Consider the following 20668-nt stretch of genomic DNA (forward strand, 5'->3'; position numbering starts at 1 on the left):
CAAAAGGGCAATGAACAGCTGGGGCTGGAGTATCTGGGGCTCATGGATCTCAGCACTGCAAACACTTCCAAATTATTTTATAATCCAGTTATTGATTTATAATCCCGTATTTTATAATCCAGTTATTGACTAGGTAACACTATTACCTGCAGGATTTCAAGTTTTTCAGGACCCTTCGCAAGACAGCAGAATGCTGGCATATGGTTATTCTGTATTTATGAAAACACTCCTCTGCGGATGTTTTTCATAATTTACGAAATTAGGACCTATATATTTAAGGTGACCAAAATCACTGTTATTGGCTCACTGATGCCCTCATGTGGCCAGAATAGCCACCTGGTCCACAGCAGAAAAATAAGAACTTGAAGTATTGAGTGGGGTGAGGACCACGCTTTGCTGAAGGTTATGCTTTTATCTCAGATCAGGAACTGCAGTTTTGCCCAGATCAGTCTTAACATCAGCAAAAGGCTGGAGTTTTGTCAAAATGTGCTAAAGTACAATGGCATTTTTGAAAAAACAAACAAACAAACAGCATTAAATTAAATTAAATTAAAGTGGGTGCTGAGCAGTAAATACAAACAAGTTCAGAACACTGAAATTCCTGAATCAATTATACTTAAGATAAACACCCAACCTTAAAAATAAACTTGATCAGGAGAACTTTCATTATCCTAAATTTTCAAGTACAAACTGAAGCCTCAGAAAATCAAAAGAAAAAAAAGAATGATTTGGATAAAAGCAAAAATACTAATTCCCTTGAAAGGTAAGTCATTGTATGGTTGTGCATGAATAGTTGAGTTGAGTACAAATACAATAAATGAGACTGTTCAGGAAAGGGAGTAAGATGTTTGTTGCTCAAAGATGGCAGAGAATCAGACAACTGGATTTTTTTGGCATCAGCTCAAAGAAGAGAAAAAGGCATAAGGGAAATCTCCTTCCATTTCTAGGTATCCATATCCCTAAATCTGTAAGTATTGCTTTGCATACTGAAGATGGGATTTGGATCCAGACTGCAGACACCTAAAGGTAGGGATGTGCCAGGTAAGCCAGGTGTCTGTGCATACCATTACAGTACGTGGTGTTTGAGGAGCTACACGGCTACACAAATGCAGGTGTCTCCTTCAAGGTGAGCTATTCTGGCTCTCTTGGTAATAATGGAGGTGAGCTCAGATGCTTATGGGATGCTTAGCTCAGAAATAGATGCTGAAATGCCTACAGGTCTGGAGCTGGATGCTACTCATCCTTTCTGTTACTCTTCAGTGTTTCCAAGCACACCCAGAGCAACCTACACAAGCTGCTAGTGTATAAGCAGCAATATATGTATATAATGGTGTATAACATATAATGGTGTATAAGCAATAAAGTTTAATTTCCACAACAGCTATACAGGTGATTTCCAAAAACAGCTAAGGGAAGTACCCACACCATATTATGAAAACTCAAAGATAACTACACAAGTTTGCTTTTGTTCCATAATATCAGTAGGAAGTGAAAGAAACAAATCTAACAGTTCTTCAAAAAATCAAGTGAAGCTAGTTCAGGACTAAAAGAACTACTACTTTTTTTTTATCACCTCACTTGGCCCTTGTTCTGGCCATGCAATGGAAAAGTCTAATTGCAAGAATTGTTAATACGCATTACACATTTTTTTTTTAATTAATTCCTCTGTAGATTTTACTAGACAATGTATTTGTATCACCCTTCCTTCCTGATGGTCTCCAGTATTTCATGATGATTGACCTGAACTGCTCCCTGCTACAATTAGAGGCCAGTCCAGCTGTGTAGCATAGGGATTCCTAGGTCTTTTTCCTAAACTGCTCTGAAAACTCTTCCCCTAAATACACTTCCAGTTCTTGTTCATTATGAAATACGTCCTGAAGTCCTGAAGGACTGTGAAGTTATGGTAATCCCTTGAAATAATTCTAATTTAAGAGAGTCAAAGTGCAGGTATGACATCTGGGCATATGTAAATATATATATGCGTGTGAACACACATCTAACACCATGATTGTGTTTCTTCCAACTTCATCCATAAATCGTACATTTTTTTGCATTATGATGATCACTGTAAGAATGCACTCAGCTTCAGATCCAGTTCAACTCAGGCTTTACTTGTAGTCTAGGTAGGATAGGAACACATTTTAAATACATTTCTAATGATATCCCATAAAAGCTACTACTCAACATTTGCCTTTGCTCTCATCATGTTTAAAGACAAACTGATGGATTGCAAAAGAAACTGCTACTGAGGGCTGTTGAACTCATTAAAATGCTGTTTTTAGCAAAAAGTTCTTGCATCAAGGATGATATGAGCAGTTAGACACATGAAAAAAAACACACATTATTTTTTTTTTAGTTATTGTTGATAAATATACATTGCACTTTTAAATTACTGACATGAACAATATGTTTGTCTTCTAGCTGTTCACAGGACATCGAATAACTTATGTGTTCTGTTATCATTTTTGACTGCAGCTATAAGACTGCAAAGACAGCCACCTCAATCTGAGAAAAAACTCTCTATATTGCATTTCTTGAGCTTTGCTGAATACGTCTATACATGTCTCAGCTAAGCATGTTTCAACCTTGAGCTATAGAGACTTGACATCTGTTTTCTTAGGTGGCTGCACTGCATTTATATGCAACTTCTTGTCCAACCTAAGGTATTTCTGTAGTGAATGCAGCATTCAAGGACATTTTAAATACTCAGCTTATCAACACGGTTATAAAGAATGTTTATATATTTGTATGGGTGTTCTGCAATTATCCCACCTCTGACAGTGCATCACAGATGTAGAGTGTGAACCTGAACAGGTCATCTGCCTTTGTTATGTTTCAGGTCCCTCCTCTGTAAAGCAATGATAACAGTTACGGGCTCCAGATGTTGCAAGAATTAGATATTTAAATGGTTAGGGGTGGCTAATGGTAAAGTGTAAGGGACTGTGAAATAATTTTCTTCACCTCTCCCTTTAGATAGGCAGGAGGATTCAGGCCTTGTGAAAATACTGTGTAAGCAAAATGTTAACTACTCACAGCAGGAACCAAAAGAATACACATCTAGCTAGTGCAAAAAGGAATCTCAATTTAAAATAAATGCACTCATTTCTGACAGAAAACTGCTCTTTCAGTCAGTTCCCCAGGGCAGATGATCTTGAATGAAATCTCCCAGAACCTCTGTCTACAGACTTCCTTACTCTTAAATACATTTCATTCATGTATTCTTTCAGTGCCAAAGCCTGAAACATATCCAAAATACATCCAAGCCATGTTGAGCCGTCCACCACTAGGACCTGTTTGAACAAAATAATTCTGGGCCAGTACTCCTTGAATTTATACACAGTACTGCAGAACTGTCACTAGTGCATTTGTCATTCAAACCACTGGTGAGAAGCAAAGATTTCTTCTAATTTACGGATTTTTCTGAATTCATTCAGAAAAGGCATCTTTCAGAAAAACATCTAAGGCTTATGATGCTGTGAAATACAGTGTGACTTAACTGCTCCGTTGCTTTTGCTGAAGAATCGACAGATCAGGTCAAGTCACAAAAGCAATGAGTTAAAAAAGGTGGGGACATTTCCAGGCGTCTTGTTCAAATCAGGTCTTGGAATCAAGGAGTTGTGCAACCACTGAAGTCCTATATAGCCACAAACGGCAGAGCACTGCAATTTCAAAAACTCATCTCATGTATGTCACAGGTTCTGCATCTGTCACAGGTTCCATGAATATACCAGGCCAGGCTGGATGGGGCTCTGAGCAACCTGGTCTAGGGGGAGGTTCATGGCAGGGGAGTTGGAATTAATACCAACCCAAACTACTCTATATCAAATAACAGAAATATGTATAAAAAAGCAAAACAAAACTCTAAGAAATCCCAGATCACAACTTTTTTTTTTTTATCAATCAGATCACTTCTTTGTACAGTGTTGGACTGAAATAACAAGAGATTAACCCAACTTTGGGATGTCATTTTGCGTGGTGATATTGTCTAGAACAAAATTACAGAAAGGATTGCCAATAAAGTTGTGATTCCATTCTGAGGTTCAGATAAACATCATCATTCATTACAGTCCAACTCTTCTATTCTTGACCAAGTACATTTTTATGCATTCAACAGGTTTGGGTTTGTCCTGAGACTTTTGAAAACAATGGCATCCTGAATTTGATCTTTACATAGCATAAAGAGAGAATTAAGTGGAATGAATACAAAATAAATGGTTTTGCTGTTACTCACGTGTAAATGAAAAAAACATTTAATTGCAGAGATTTCAGGTGCCTAAAGGGCACGATTCTTTACTATCTATTGCAATCTCTCAAAATGATCCATTTTTTCATTATTTTTATATAACCATTGTACTCTACTAGATTAGACACAACAGTAAATAACGCTTACTGGAAAACAACGGCCAAACTATATCAGAATTTAATAAGTGTTTTCTATAATTTCTATCAATACGCCTTTGATGTATAACACAAGCTTATTGATGTCTGCCTATTACCATGAAGCTTTGAGAGGAAGATTTTAAAACTTATTTGTCTTTCAAATTCTTTTCAGATATTTGATAATGATATGACCTTGTTTTCCAAGAACACCAAACAGTGAAAAAGCTCAACAATTTACGGATTTCAAGTAGAGTTCATAACTTCAGAGAATCCAGTGTTTAATTTATATATTGTATTTTAGGCACTGCAATGCAATCACTTCAGAACACTGTACTCATTCTTTGAGTTTAAAACTTCAATAAATGAAGACAATTTCTGACCAGCCTGTACAAGTAAAAATTAATATAAACCTAAACCATATTTCCAAAAACTATTTTTGTAGCCTGAAGACTTCAACAGTTTGAACTCTGCTGAGTGTATCAACAAGACAAAACAAATGTTGACTAGTTTGAAGACTGCCGTGACATTATAGCATGGGAGCCTAATTACTGAGTGTAAGTGGAACAGCTGTTCGTTTTCCTCTGTTTCATTGCTTATGTACATACAGCCTGTTTCTGAGATCTAATGCGTTTGTGAAAGACAAAATGCAACCCTGGAAGATAGTACTAGTAGTTCAAACTGAAAACTGGTTGAAAATTTGTTTCCAGTTCTTTGCACCTACATTTTTATTGAAAGCCCTGTAATCCACTTTTCTTTCAAACGTCGGGAAGCTTTGGAAAGATTTTGTGTATTTTTCCAGAACAGTGGTTCCCAATCATCTCGACAGGTCTCACATGTTAGTGTAAGAGCATCACTGTGAAAGTGTGGATGTTGGGCTAATAAGCTTTGCTAAGCCTGTATTACCTTTGTGGGATGCATCAACAGTAGCTGCTAGGGAACAGCAATTCATCAGGGGCAGTGCATTTTAGTGAGAAGAGAAACACTGACAATTCTCTGGAGTCAGCGTATGCTACAAGATTGGGAATGATAGGTTTAGTTCAGGAATTAGAGATGCCTCATTAGACCCCAAGATACTTAACATGAATCTGAGCATGAAACACTATACAGAACGTGATTTTCATACTCTTGAATGAATGGAGCTGCAGCTGTATGCAGATGCAAAACACCTTGATTCTGTAAACATGAGGATCAGGAAATATTTAGTTGCAGCTTTCTTAGTAAAGTAATTGTCACTAGAACAGGAGACACTTGAGTTCTTGCTAAGCTTACCTTACAGAGGGAATCTACGTGAATATATTTTCAAGCTAACAGTATCCTTTCATTTCTAGAGATGAATGCTTCAATAAAGTACTGCTTCTATGTCAAGTACTGCTTCTATTTCATTCCATTGAAAAATGGACTTAAGAGGGAAAGCCTTCATCTCCAAATAGCAAAGTGTTGTTTCCACAACAACTACATACCTATTATCTTATCAGAGAAGTGCATAAAATAAAAGGTAAGAATTTATTGCTTATTGCTCTGAAACGCCTTGGTAAAAAGTTTCTTAGCTCTCATTATCTTTCCACTTAAAGCAAAGTGTCAACAGTAAAGAAACAGAAGTGATAATTGTGTAAGTTCAAAGAGCATATAGAAGGCTTTGTTTCAGCCCTTTAGTTCAAATCAAATAATATGCCTTTTTGAATTCTGACAAACCACCCACTTGAGCTATATATATCCTGTATTTACAGAGCGAAGAAGACAGATATGCTAAGAAGACTTTACCCTGTAGCTACCAAATACAGACTGTCAGGAGAGAGAAATCCTACTACAAATCTGGATTGCTTTATGACTGCAGGAAAACCTCTGAGGCTTTTTGTAAAATGATTACTTGACATTACTAGCTAAATAACTTAAAATTTTCTTATGACACGTAACTTTCCAAGCCTATATTCTCTAGTATTTAGTTGGCTATGATTGACAGTACAATAATACTGTTGGATAAGATTACAACTGTTACTCAAAAAAAAAAAAAAAAAGAGAAAAAAAATATCAAAAACAAGTAAAGCTCTTAATTTTTCCTCCTATCTTTTCATTTCTACTAGCCAACTTTATCAGTCAGGCCAAATTGGGCTGGTGTAAACTGATTATATCTGACCATAAGATGGTGCTAACGCTACTACATAGGAAATAAAAAAAAACACACTTATAAAGCAACAAGCAACCACACAAATGTGCTTCTGGATAACAGTTTCCTTTTCTCGTGACTTTTACAAGAGACATTTGCTGATGTCCAATAACAAGAACACGCCAGCTCTTGCACAAGCTTCTATAACTGCAGAACATCCTGTAGAAAGGGAGCTCAGTGTGGGAAAAGAAAGTGAAAGAAGAGCTGTTTTCTGACTAACAAATCTCATTCACACTTGGGATAGCTTGATACCTTGTAAACAATGGTATAGAGAGATTAATTTAGAGATGATTAATTCCATTTTATTCCATTCCATTAATTCCATTAACATTCCATGTTAATGTACAGTGAAAGTGACTATAGACATTTATGAAACAGAAATAATCCCAGTTGTAGATAAAGGATCTCCTTAGCCAAAAATAGGAAAGCCCTCCCTAAAGCACACTCTAGTTCTCAAAGTAAGAATGATACCCTTCCCAGTCACTAACAGAAATTAAAGATGTAATTGAAAAGCCCTGAATTTTCTCTTTGTGTAGCAATGGTGATCCTACACATTAGGCAGTACATTAATGTGCATGTATACATGCACACACAGCATACATGTACATGCAGTGTATTTTCAATATCTACCTAAATATTCATACCGAAATCCTTGTAACTCTTCTACCCCTTCTACCAATTTTCAAAATCTGCCAGCGGCAATACTCTGAACTCAAGGCATCTTTCCATCTATGTTTCAAGGCTCTTCTTTAAAGTACTTCTTTAAAGTATGAATGCAATGTTGTTTTTTTTCCCAACTATTTGAACTCTTGAAAAGTATATGCTTCCCTTAAACATTAATTTCACTATTCCGAAAGTTGCAGTTAAAAATCAGCATGAGATAAAGAATTAATTTACATGTAAATGTACTGGAATTTGGCAAAAATACAAACACTGCAAGACAAAGAGAATTTCAGCAACCTTAATTACAGGGGTCACAAATAAGCTTTCTAATTAGCTATTGTGTGGGTTGCTCTTTTTTTTTCAGTGAAGACATCTATTCAGTTTTTCTTACAGGCATATTTCTACTTAATGTTTTTCTACACTGCACTCCCTTGACCCCTCTCACGACTGAAAACTTGTTTATATCATTTTATTAGATGTTTTTCACTTCAGCTTTGTGAACACCTACCTGCACAGGTCGACCATCCTCTTGTCCGATCATGTTCCTCCAGTCCTGCAGCGAGCGCTGGAGGCTGTCGAGTCCTGTCTCCCAAAGCCTCACACCACCTCCCATGTCCACACTAACCAAGCCTACTTTGCCCAGAGGTGCCAACAGGGCATCAGCATCTGAGATCTTAGACAGCCAAGATGTATATGGAGAAAGAGATCCTGAGCTGAAAAACAAGAGAGAGTGTGATCAATCTTGAAGTTGCAATTAAAAATAGGGTGAACATTCCTTTAGTTAAGGTGCAATTACATGAACTAGTACCCTCACTCCATGACAGACCCTAACTAAGCCCTGCAGATCTTTTATATGAAAGATTCCACCTACTGAAATTGGATATGACTGGGATAGATACCTATTCACAAAAGCAGTGTAAAAAACCAGGCCAAAAGGGAACACATTGCCTAGTCCACTGTTGTATTTCATCTATCTGAAGAAAGTTAGTCTTTACAAAAAACTACAAAGAACATGAGAAAATTAAAAATGTGTTATAGAAAAATACAAAACTAAAAAAGATACAGGAAAGAACATGACCTAGGCACTAAGGAAAATATCTCTGCACCAACTAATACCTCTCTTTAACAAGAGCTTTAAGAAGTGCTTTAACAAAAGAAGAAAATTTAAACACTCATTTAAAGATGGCACAGCTTTATGTGCAGAGAATCTTAGCACTGTTATAAACAGTCAACTGACAGGCGAAAACTTACTGCTGAAATGGGGGTCTAATAGCTACATAACAGGAAAGGAAACTGGTTAAAGTAGGAAAGATTATTTGCACTTTTTCAGTACTAGTAGTCACACACATAATAACTTGCAACTTCCATTAATTAATACTACAATTCATAATTTAGACAAGCAAGGAAGCAGTTACTTACACACCTCTAAGACTGAAATTATCATGAACTAATTAAACTGAAGAAGAGTTACCTTAGCATTTGACCAGCATAACTATGCCAGGAGGAAGAAAGGTTTTTAGGTTTTAGCTTAGAATTATTCATCTATATGAAGTCACTTTACTTATCTGTTCCTAATTGAGTACCTTTTTTTAATCTGAAATTCTGCTCAGATTTATTTTGCAATAAGGAGCTTAAATCCTCATACAAGGTTAAGGGTCATGATGTTGAAGTTTAGTTTTGTACTTTCCAATAACATCTCAGTGTGGAAAAAAGGTGTCATTTTCTACTATTTCTCTGACGTGGTTTTCATGTTTTCTTTAAACATGGACATTTAAGAATGCCATTTAAAACAAAAAGCTTCACTATAGTTGAAAATGACAACTTGCAAAATACTTGCAAATATGCTCTATAATGGTGAGAGACAGATATTAAAACTATACAGAAACCATATCTTTTGGCTACCTGTATGTATTGTACAAGACACTTGTTTACAATGCAAGATAGTTGTACATGAAAGAATGTATGTTCAAAAAGAAGATCTAAAACATAAACAAGCTCAAGTTATTTTCCAGGTCAACTTTATATTGGACCTTGATTCCTGGTTTACTGACACCTAGTACTGGATCATTCTGCCTGTTAGACCTGAAAGATTAAAAAAAAAAAAAAAAAAAAAAAGGAAAGGAAAAAAAAGCTAGAAAATAGCAAAACAAGATGAAAAAGGGTAGGAGATAAAGTGGGTGAAGACAGGTAATAAGCAAAGGGTATGGAATTGAAATCTGAAGATAAAGCTGCTTTTCATATTTACTAATGAACTGTCACATTTTCATTGGTATCATGTAGAAAACAGAAAACTTTTGACAAAAATATGCTGCAATAGTTGCATTATTTTACAAGGTACGTGTGAATTTCTTTCACCTTCCACATCACAAGAAATAATTGCTTGTTCTGAAGTAATATGGCAGACTAAATTCTGTTTAATCTTCCTGTAAGGCACAGGCTTCTCTAATCAATAAAATAACTTACCTCGGAATAGCAATGTATTTGATTTTCTTTGAGTTAAGATCTGTTACTTCTAAGTATCCAGCAGCTTGTGGAGGAGTGACATCTGAAAACAAACAAATGTTATTTTCCTGCTGCATGATTAACTGGTTATTGCATTTGCATTTAGTAGATTAAGTTTAGGCATTTCATTATACAGTACCTGTCAGAAAATGATAAACTTTTACATTCAACATAGGATTATGACTTGCAAACACCGAGCCATGTTACTGTTATGATAGTGAGCATCTAGACAGGCAAATTATGAAAGAACAATGTATTTGTATAGCAAATGTAAAAATTACACATAAATATAGTCCTACTCACAAAAGCACTAATCAGGCATTACTGCAATCCTTAATTCACAGCTTTTATCTGTCACTGAAGATAATGTCAGCTGTACATCTGTCTCAGAAAGCATATTGAGGAACATTTCAAAACATTGTACTTTTAATTCTCACTTGAAAATTTCTCAATAATATTAAACTAAATGTTGCTGCCTGAAATTGAATCAGGTAGATTCTCAATATGCAAAGGTTTTATAAGTTCACAGTTAACAACTCTAGACTATCAGGCATTTACTATTCCATTTTTGAGAGAGTATAGATAACACTATGGTTTCTCTCTCAGAAACAAATGTGTGTGCTTGCTTGCCTGTGATGGTTCTTACAAACATGTGAGTACACTCTTCCTGGGCTCAGAAGTGGCTTCCAGTTAAAGTTGGCTTTCATCTACCTGGAGTAAATTAAGGAACTAAAGTTTTTCAGAACAGAAACCACAAGACTGAATTACCTTGCATGTCACGGGTACAAAATATTATTGTCACTAGATGAAAGCAAGTCTAGATTTCCTTCTGAAACAACATACCTTTCAGCTCCTTGAAATGAAGGAGAGCTGATGTTACCTGCAGAAGTGTTGGTGCTTGCATACAGCACGCAGAAAGACCAGTAAGATCAGAGATATAAGGGGACCTATCATTCAAATGAGTATAAAGAACAACCCACAGGAGCACATCATACATATCTACAATACCTATGTATCTACAGTATGCACATTTACAGTAGTTTATCTGCTGAATTTACTCACGTTTTGTAAAAATGTAAATATAAAACACATTGAAAGTAGAGAAAAAATCTGATAAAATATATATTTGTAGGCCACAGAGCATTCTGTCTAGAGCATTTTGTCTAGAGTTTATCATTTTTAAAAAATGTGCTCTCTTTTTGGGTGGTAATGGAGAATAAGATACAATTTAAAAATTCCAGTGAAGATCTAGAACATGTAGATATGCTAACTGGAAAAGGTAGAACTATAGGACAAGAATTAAAGAATAACATAATAAATTAGAGAGAGAACATAAATCAACCAAATCAAATTGCAAGTTAAAGGATTGAAGATTATGAAGCTGAAGAAAAGGTAATTAAATGTTTAAATTCAACCCAGGCCCCTAAACTGCAGTCAAAGATCTGTGATGAACAACGTGCATAGTACATAGATGCTATGATGCTGCCAGAGCATGAGAACAAAACACAGGCTTTATAATAATATGAACATTAGATCTAAATAAATGCAATTTTCTTCCCTCCTGATGAACACGGAGGGAGTAAAATAGTTATGCCCAGCTCATCAAATTAAAATGTAGACACACAAGACCCAGGGATGACAAAGAGGTTAGCACAGATGGGCTGTAAGGACAAATTTAAGGAATTAATTATTTTTATTTTTGGTCCCCAAAAAGAAGATTATAGAAATAAAGCACATGTACCATAATATCTTAAATATTCTTATAAAGGGAGAAGTATTATGCTGATTGAGCGGAGGTGCCATGAAGTATTCAGATTCATTTACAGCAAAACAGGCTGGATACTAGGTAAAGCCTTTATTATCCAAGGAGGGTGAAGCATTGCAATAGGCCAGTCAGGGAAGCTTTAGAATCTCTTTCAAATTAAGTTTTTAAGATAAATGCTAGAAAAACATTAGTCAAGAAGAGTCTAAACATGTAATATCCTGTTCCTCTACAAATAGGTAGGCCAGATGACGTGCTGAGGTTATTCCTGTAATTGTGTTGCATTATTTCATTCCAGTTACTGTCACACTAGTAGAGATACACGCTCAGTAACAGATTGTTATTTTATATTCATATATGGGAAGAGCTGAGAATCCAAGTAAATATTTGCTCTTAAGAAGCCCTCATTTCTATAGCCTTGTTTTTAGAATAAACATTAATTCTTAGTTGTTGGATTCTGCCATGAACTCTTGTCTAAGTTTACATTTTGTGGCCATACATCTATTTGGCAGTCTTTGGGGAAATTATTACTTGTTATGGTTTCTTTTCAAACATAACAATTACCCTAGTTTACTGTTCCGATAAAACATAAAGGAAATGATTTCTTTGCTTGTTATTCCTAGAACAGTTTTGGTAATACAGATTGGAGTGCACCAGAGTTTGGCTGAGCACTTTGAATTATTAATAGAAATGGAAGGCCGTGTGCCAGAACTGACCAGTTATCCAAGAAGATGAGAAAGAAAGCCTGACAGAGAAGCAAGCTGAAGCCAGAATACAGAACAACTTCTCAAAGGCAACATTAATGCAAGAATTTCAAGGGACTGCCACATGCTCAGTTTTGTGTGGTAGGACGCCTTTGTTTCACTGTGTCATCTCCTATGAAAGGATACAGAGGTTTATGTGCAAAGCCTTACACAACTCCTGTAGGTAAATAGCCACAGGTTTCCAAAGCAGAAACACCAGCACAGGAAAATCATCGAACGTCTGAAGTTCTCCCCATGAATTGTGTGGCACAATTCAGGATTAAGCAACACAGAACCTCCAAGGGTCCCAGACCGTATGTTAAGCAGCTACTGGTAGCAGTTAGATGTACGCTCAACTAAATATTCTGTCAACCGGTGAGGGGCAAACTCCAGAAGAAACAGTAGCCCAGCAGAGGGGGCTGCAAATATCAAATAGTCACAGTAAGGACTAGTACCTAATAATCTCACCTTCCAAGAGAGCACATGAATGCATGTCTCCTTTCTGTTACCCCTTTTTTCTTGGAAAGATTTTGGATTCATGCTGTAACAACAGCAATCCTAGGTCCCTCCAATCTAGTGTCCTGACTCCAGTGTAGCTAGATGCTTGAAAAGAGTAAGAACCACGGGCAAGCACACATAGGTGATTTTCCTCAAGTCACCAACCAGTTCCAATTCAGGGGCTTCTTGAGCTGGATGTGTTGTCTCTATTTTTATGTCTTCTTAGTAACATACCATGAGTTTTCCCATGAATCCATGTTTCAGCATTCACAACATCCTTTGGCAAATGGTTTCACAGGTTGATTCCCTACTCTGTGAAGAACCAACACTTTTCGTTTGCTTTGATGAAGTTTCTACTATCAGTGTCTGCCTGCTAACTCTGGTACCAAGTGTAAAAATTATTCATTCTTCCACATCTCCATGCCATACATGTTCTTGTAGAACTCCACCATATGCCTCTTTATTGTCCTGTCTCAAAATTCAGGAGATTTGTCTGATGCAATTTTGGTCTTTTCTGCCCTTTTCTGAACTTTTTCCATTTCAGGTATCACCCATCTTGAGATGGAGGACCACAACCGTACACAATTAAGAATGTATAGATTTACACAACAGCGCAATTTTTTTTTTTTTTGCCTCTGTTCCTCCCCTAATAATTCTCAGTATTTGATTTGCTTTTTTGACTGCTACTGAGATTTGGACTATTTTAATAAAAGTATCATGACTCCAAAATCATGCTCCCAAGATACAATGATCTGCTCATTTCACAGGTAATGATCAGCCCATCATTTTAGACGTAGATTTTAGACTTCTTTTCTTCCTTCACATACATTATACTTATCTACACTGAATTTCATCTGCCATTTTTATTACATGGTCAGCATCGCATGTCCTGTAATCCTCCATAATTCTTTATTCTGTGAATAATAACCAGTACCATCAGCAAACATTATCACCTCATTGTTCTTTCATTTTTCTTTTTTTTTTTTTTTTTTTCATGACTACACTGAGCAGCACAGATCTCTATAGGACTCCATGTATAGCTTCCTTTCCACTAGAAAAAAATGACCATTAACAGATAAATGGAAAATGTCTGAAATCTTGAAGAAAAGGTGATCGAATAGAATACCTAGAGTCTTGCTTGGGTCTAATTTAATTGTATCAGTAAGGTCATATTAAACATGATTCAGTTAAGATCAATTTTGGCAATTCATAAATTCAAACATGATTTAGAAAAGAAAAATCAATGATAATGATCTTCAAGATGGCCTTGAAACTTTCAACTCAAATTGCCATAAAGCACTTCACTACCTATAATGCATTAAAATGTCTATAAATCTAAAGGCATCAATCACTATTCATAAGCATGTATCACACCACAGTTGAGGAAAAAAAGTTAACATCTTGTTCAGCTGATATACATGAAATTGTTCAGCCACACAGAAGCCAATTCTCAGACAGAGAACCTGTTCAGTTCATTCATATCCAGTCTTCAAAAAGGACATCCTTTGTTTTTTAATTATATTTATCCAGTGTTATAAAGTGCTAATTTACAACAGCAACTTAAAAGACTTAAAAATGATGGTGTCAATTACAGCTTCTCATTTGGAAACACTGAATCTCTCCCTCACCCTCAAATTAATAAACTAATTGAACAAAAGCTCAGAAAATTTAACTTCTGAACTTTTCTACCATCCACATCAGGTTTTATTGTTGTTGTTTTTACATGTGAAGGCCTTAAAAAAAATGACTCAGTCTGATCCTTCAGTACTTTATAAAGTGTGATGAGATTAGTTCCAAGACTGTCATGCTAACTATAACTAACATTTTAAGTAAATTCTAAAGTTTTTAAAAGCTAACCTTTTCTTTGCAAATGTAGGCAACTTTAATTTTCTGTCCTGTTTATATCTTTGTCTTTGCTTTTTTAGCCAAAAACTAAAAGACTTGGACTGCTTCTCTAGAACTTCTAGAGCTTAGACGGATAAAGAAAGACTATTGGAAGCGAAGTTGGGTGAGATGGGTGGACTACAGAGATGCTGTTTGCCATTGGAGAGTGAAAATTTGTGCAGACAAAGCTCAATTAGAGTTGAAGCCAGCCATTATTGTGGGGAAAAATAAAAAAGGCTTTTAAAAATACGTTAACAGCAAAAGGAGGACAAGAGATAACATTGGTCCATTATATAATGAGGATGCTCACCACACAAGTAGGGACACAGACAAAGCAGAAGCATTTAATGCTTTCTTTGCCTCTGTCTTCAGCATTGATGCTGGGTCCTGGGACCCCCAGAATCCTGAGCTGAAGGACCATGACTGTGGAAACAATAAACTCCCAGTTAACTCTGACCTTGTGCAGGATTTGCTGCTCCATCTGGATGCAAACTTCTATGGGGCCCAATGGGATTCATCCCAGGGTACTCAAAGAGCTGGCTGATGTCATCACAAGACCTCTCTTGATTCATTTTCAACAGTTTTGGGAATCTGGAGAGATCCCTGTCAACTGGAAACTGGCAAATATTGTCCCAAATTTCAAAGGCTCCATTTTGGGGCCAGTTCTTTTCAATGTTTTCATAAATGACCTGAAGGCAGGACTTGGAGATACACTAAGGAAGTTTATACTAAGTAAGGATTTGCAGAGAAATCTTGACACATCAGAGGGATGGAAAATCTCCAACTGCATGAAATTTAAGAACAAGTGCCAGATTCTGCACCTGGAAGGGGCAACCGGGGACATACACACAGACTGGGGGATGAGATGCTGGAGAGCAGCCCCATGGAAAGGAACAAGGGGGTTCTGATTGATGGAAAGTTGAACATGAGCCGACAGGGTGCCTTGGCAGCCAGGAGGGTCAACCATATTCTGGGGGGCACCAAGCACAGCATTGCTAACTGGTCAAGGGAAGGGATTGTTCTGCTCTGCTCTGCACAGGTGCAGCCTTCACCTTGAGTATTGTGTGTGGTTTTGGGTACCACAATGTAGGAAGGACATAAAACTATTAAAGAGTGTCCGAAGGAGGGCAACAAAGGTGATGAAGGATCTGGAGGGCAAGATGTGTGAGGAGCAGCTGAAATCACTAGGATTGTTCCACCTAAGAAGAAGAGGCTGAGGAGAGGCCTCATGGCGGCCTGCAGCTTCCTCATGAGGGGCGTGGAGGTGCTGAGCTCTGCTCTCTGGTGACCAGTGTGAGGACATGAGGGAACAGAATGAAGATGCATCAGGGGAGGTTCAGATTAGGAAAATGTTCTTTACTGAAAGGGCAGTCAAGCACTGGAATGGGTTCGCCAGGGAAGTGGTCACGGCATCAAGCCTGCTGGAGTTCAAGATGCCTTTGGACAATGATCTCAGAAATATGGTTTGATTTTTGGGTGGTCCTGTGTGGCGCCAGGAGCTGGAGATGATGATCCCTGTGTCTCCCTTCCAACTTGGGATATTCTATGATTCTATGATTCAAATAAATGTTTGCAGACAATTACTTTTCTACTCTTTTAAAACAATAAATAAAAGGGTTTCTCTACACAGGGAAGTTAATCTTTGTTAAGTGAGAGCAGATATATTAGATCATTTATTTTGGAAAAGCAAGTTAATTTGGAATAAAGCATTTATTCTGGGAGAGAGAGTTCACATAGTACAAAGCAGGAATAGATTCTTGCACTGATGTATTCAAAAAATCTGCCCTTCTACCATATAGAAATGGTTTGGGGGTTTCTTTTTTGATAGTGATTTTCCCTTGGAGACCTTTGCAAAACTCATGAATACTGTTACTTAGCACTAATCAGCAGATATTTAGGTATTGGCTGAATAAGCTAAAGATACAATGGTAACAGAAAACTTGTGGCAGCACAAAAAAGTCTGAAGGTCTGTACTCTATACCTGTCTTATAAGTGATGGCTTTGCTATATGTGAATGTTGCTCATTGACTTGTACATGAGAAGTAAAAAAAAAATGTGTCTCTTCAGATTGGAGAAAAGGTAGGTGCAACTGCAATTTACAGTCATGTAGGTGATGTTCAAGATGAATGCAGATTTGTTATTCACCCAACCCTGCCTTGCTAGAATGTGAAGCACTTGATAAACCTTGTTAGGAGACCGGTTCATGACAGAGAGTAGTGAACTTGCGAACTTGCTGTGGAGACACACAAGTTCAAAAAGGGACCAGACAAATTTGTGCACAATGGGTCCATAAAAGAAGATTTAGAGGGTAAGGCAGGGATGTACTCTGCTGCATCCCTAATAAAACAACAACGAATGGTGAGATCTCAAGTATGAAAGGAAAGAAACAAAAGTGCCTGGCTCACATGCATTCTCTAAATAACCTTTCCTGCTGGCCCTGCTAGAAACAGAGCCAGGGTCTGTCTTCAAGCTGAGCGAGATGGATGATTGGTTTGACAAATATGGCATGTCTTACAATTGTGCATCCGAGCAAAGGTTGCAAAGCTGATTGCTGAACTGGAACAATCACATTCCTGTAGATGGTTCCCAGTGTGGGCAAAATGAAAACCCATCTGCTGACATATTCACAGTGTAGGTAGCCTGTTTAATACCTCAGAGGTACAGTTCGGCATGTTAATAAGATACAAATACACTTTAAAATTGGCAAAATGAGTGCAAATACTCTTATTTCTCCTCAAATACTTGCTCTGTAATTCTTTGAAAACATTTTGTAAAAATTCACAAGTGATTGCAGTTTTACAAAACAAAAACAAGTGTGTACAGTTATTGCAGCACAAGTATATGAACCTCTTACCTTTTGGGTAAATGTCTTTCAAAGGCACATCTCCAGGTGGTAAAATTCTGACTATTTGATTAGAAGCCAATAAAGTTACACAATTGGTTTGTTTTGCAGCTCCTCTTTTCCTCCGGGCTCCATAATAAAATGAATCAGAAGGAGAAGCATTGCGACTCAGAGAGGAGTTTCTTTTCCAGCTGTACACTTCACTGGGAGACTGCAAGAGAGAAGAAAAAAAATTCTACTGAAAAAAATAGTTACTATAATTGAGCCTAAGAAAAAATATTCCTTAGTAAGGTCCACTTTCTGTCTAATTTCAGATCAAATGCAGCTACAGTGGTTACCTGATATGACAAGAAAAAGACCTGGATTATTTTGTCATTAAAAACTCTTGTAAGGAGTGAAAAAACAGTAGATCTATACAAGCTTTAAGAATTCAGACTCTTTGAAGATCTAAAGTTGAATCAACTTTTTTTTTTTTTAATCATTGCACCAGGAACACTAAAAAAAGCACTAATCTGGAAGCAAACTCTAAAATGAACTTTTACCATAACCTAGGTTTTCACTAGTGTAGATAAATGCAAACATACTTTAGTTAATAAATTTAAAGGTAGATATTAAGGCTATGATTTGGTCCAGGTTTAAAGACAAAAGTGTAGGGGTGCACATATCCAAACCGTGCTTCATCTTTCTCTACAGTCAGTAGAGCCTAGAGAGTGAATCATCTGATCTTGAAGAAGGCTTCTACATTTGGTCAGCTGAGAACTACTTCTATGAATGAGAGCTTAGATACCTTGCTCATATGTGATAAACTCCTATACCACTAACACCTGAACTTAGAGGTCTGAATCAGAAGAGTTGTTCCACCCTCCTTGCATTCACATTTACATATTCATGTAAGGAAAGACAGGCCCCTAGTCTAAATCAAGGAGAACAAAGTGTTTTGTCACCAGTATTAGTACAGAGGTGTGTAGCACCTCTAGCACTCCCTCCTCCAGACTATCTCCCTTGTCCTGCATCTGTTGTCCCTTGCATCTATTTATAATGGTTATACGAATATACGATATATAATGAATATACTTTTCATATTATGAAAAGCTAGTGTATTCATTCTCATAATAATATAAATCCAAATCAGGTAAAACTCAAAAGCAAACTGCTAAGTCACAGGGAATGTTTTATTATCAAAGACATATTTCTGAACCTTCCTGGGTTTCAAGGTATTTTCTTCTATTATTTGGCTTTTCCCAAAATTCATGCCCATTAAGAGCTAAATTTTCTAATTTGGCCCAATCTATTAAACACATCACCTCTTATGTATTTCAACAGACAGTAAATGTAAGTATTAAACATACCACTGTTATCTTCCCTGTGTTTACCTCTAATCCTTGCAACAGCATTAATTATTGCACCATTAAGTTTCACTTTCTTTTCTGGTCCTTTTCTATTTGTGTCACAAAACTTTTGGATACAAAGTAGGCAGGATTACATGTGGTATTTATACTTAGCCATTTCATTAAATAGTGATTGTGGGCAGTTTTGTTACCATTTTCTGCATCTTTTTCTTTTTCTTAAATCTAGAGGTTTGCTAGCTGCTGGACACTGAACAAAAAGTTCATATTGAACAGTTCAAAATGATGCTGATATCATTTTTCTCAGTGGTTATATTTAAAAACAAACAAAAAACCAAACACAATTTATAAGATAGTCTTCTAGAAGCACCACCTGCAGCTTACCTACAGTGAATTTTGTCTGTGGTACACAATATCTTGCCCAGTTTCTTATTATTTCAAACTCCAATGAAACCCTTTTAGATTAGACTGTCCTAACAAGTGATTTACCATGAACGTACCATTTACTGTCATTCCCTTCTTCTCTATCATTTGGTAAACAGGTATTTAACTGGTTACAGAATAAATGAGATCATATTACATCATTGTGTAATAATGCTGAGTATTTACCAAGAGGTCTGGGAAACCAATAACAATAGTAGCGTAATTATGTTCATCTGAGAAAATCCTGTTGGGGGAGCTGATCTTTTGTCCAACAGCTGCACTGAGGTTTTCTGAAGATAGCTGGTCACTTGAAACTGCATGCGGCACACTCAGTTCTGATGCTAAACAGGGAAATTAAACAAAATGAAAGTCATTTAATCCAGATGTGCAATAGAAAACAATATTAACTACATGAGTGCTGAGCACTAATCATTGCTGCTACTTTGAGGATAAACTTACTAACAAGCTGAAGATTTGATTATACTATACTATAAAAAAGAAAAAAAAAAAGTCAGGAAATAATGTTATTTTTGTGAAGTTAAACACTTAAAATCAGGAAATAATTAGTTTTGTATTTGCTTATACCACTTAATTTTGCCCTCTATTGCACAAATGAGACACAGTCTATGGCATATAACAGCATGTGATCTCATTAAAGGTTGTTTTAATGCATGTGCACAAAAAGGCAAAATGTAGGTTTGTACAGGTATTTGTCAATTTGACATTTCTTGGTGGCCGTCTTTTTGTCTTTTCACTTTAAATAATGCTATTAGTAACACTTTTCTGGTAAATAATGGTCTAGTTTTCTTTTTCTTCAAGCTAAGGAAAACTAAATTTTATTCTGTGCAACTATAACAGCCCTTTACCTTGCCTGATATTACAAACAGTCAGAACCCCTGATCTCTAGTTCTGCAGCATCTCCTTTACCCAGTAGCAGGACAAAATCTTTCCTCTCTCACAGGATGAATGAATGTGGGTCAGTGGAAAACCCACACCAGTCTACCTTTTCTCCTGCCACAGGTTCTGCCTCAAACAATAACAGGCTGAAGATAATACATTCTGGGTTTGCTGGATGAGTAGGAAAAAAAGTGGAGAGGGAATATGATAGCCTTTCATATTAGAAAAATAACATAACAAAGGATAAATAAGGCACAAAAAGCATGCAGCAATACACTGTCCACAAATACTTTGAGACTGGAAATTGTAGTAAGGCTTCTACCCATCTAAGGAATGATACTCTATAATGGTTTCTAAATAAGGCAGTAAGAGGAAGGAAACTACTGTGCTCTGATGGAGCTTGATAATTTGATAGAGTAAACTATACAAAAGATAAAAAGGATCCTAGATATTTAAGCTGTGATAAGACTACTTGGTATCCAATTTGTTGCTGTTTATGTAAAAAATAAGCCTTATTTGTTGCTTGCCAATAATATTTGCTTGTATCATGTTTATGCCACGCTA

The 20668-nt window shown here is 36.6% G+C and overlaps 1 protein-coding gene across 2 annotated transcripts in view; it reads right to left on the reverse strand.

Moving 5' to 3' along the window:
- Positions 1-20668, reverse strand: part of VWA8 (von Willebrand factor A domain containing 8) — a 188459-nt gene that overhangs the window by 35607 nt on the left and 132184 nt on the right. For both annotated transcript variants that reach the window (XM_072032521.1, XM_027472319.3), the window contains exons 34-37: positions 19394-19548; positions 17451-17649; positions 9671-9752; positions 7716-7920 (exon numbers count right to left, since the gene is read on the reverse strand). In XM_072032521.1, coding sequence (XP_071888622.1) covers positions 7716-7920; positions 9671-9752; positions 17451-17649; positions 19394-19548 — 641 coding nt within the window. The remainder of the gene's footprint in view (positions 1-7715; positions 7921-9670; positions 9753-17450; positions 17650-19393; positions 19549-20668) is intronic.

Source organism: Anas platyrhynchos, chromosome 1 (genome assembly GCF_047663525.1).
Source record: "Anas platyrhynchos isolate ZD024472 breed Pekin duck chromosome 1, IASCAAS_PekinDuck_T2T, whole genome shotgun sequence".
In the NCBI taxonomy this organism is placed as follows: domain Eukaryota; kingdom Metazoa; phylum Chordata; class Aves; order Anseriformes; family Anatidae; genus Anas; species Anas platyrhynchos.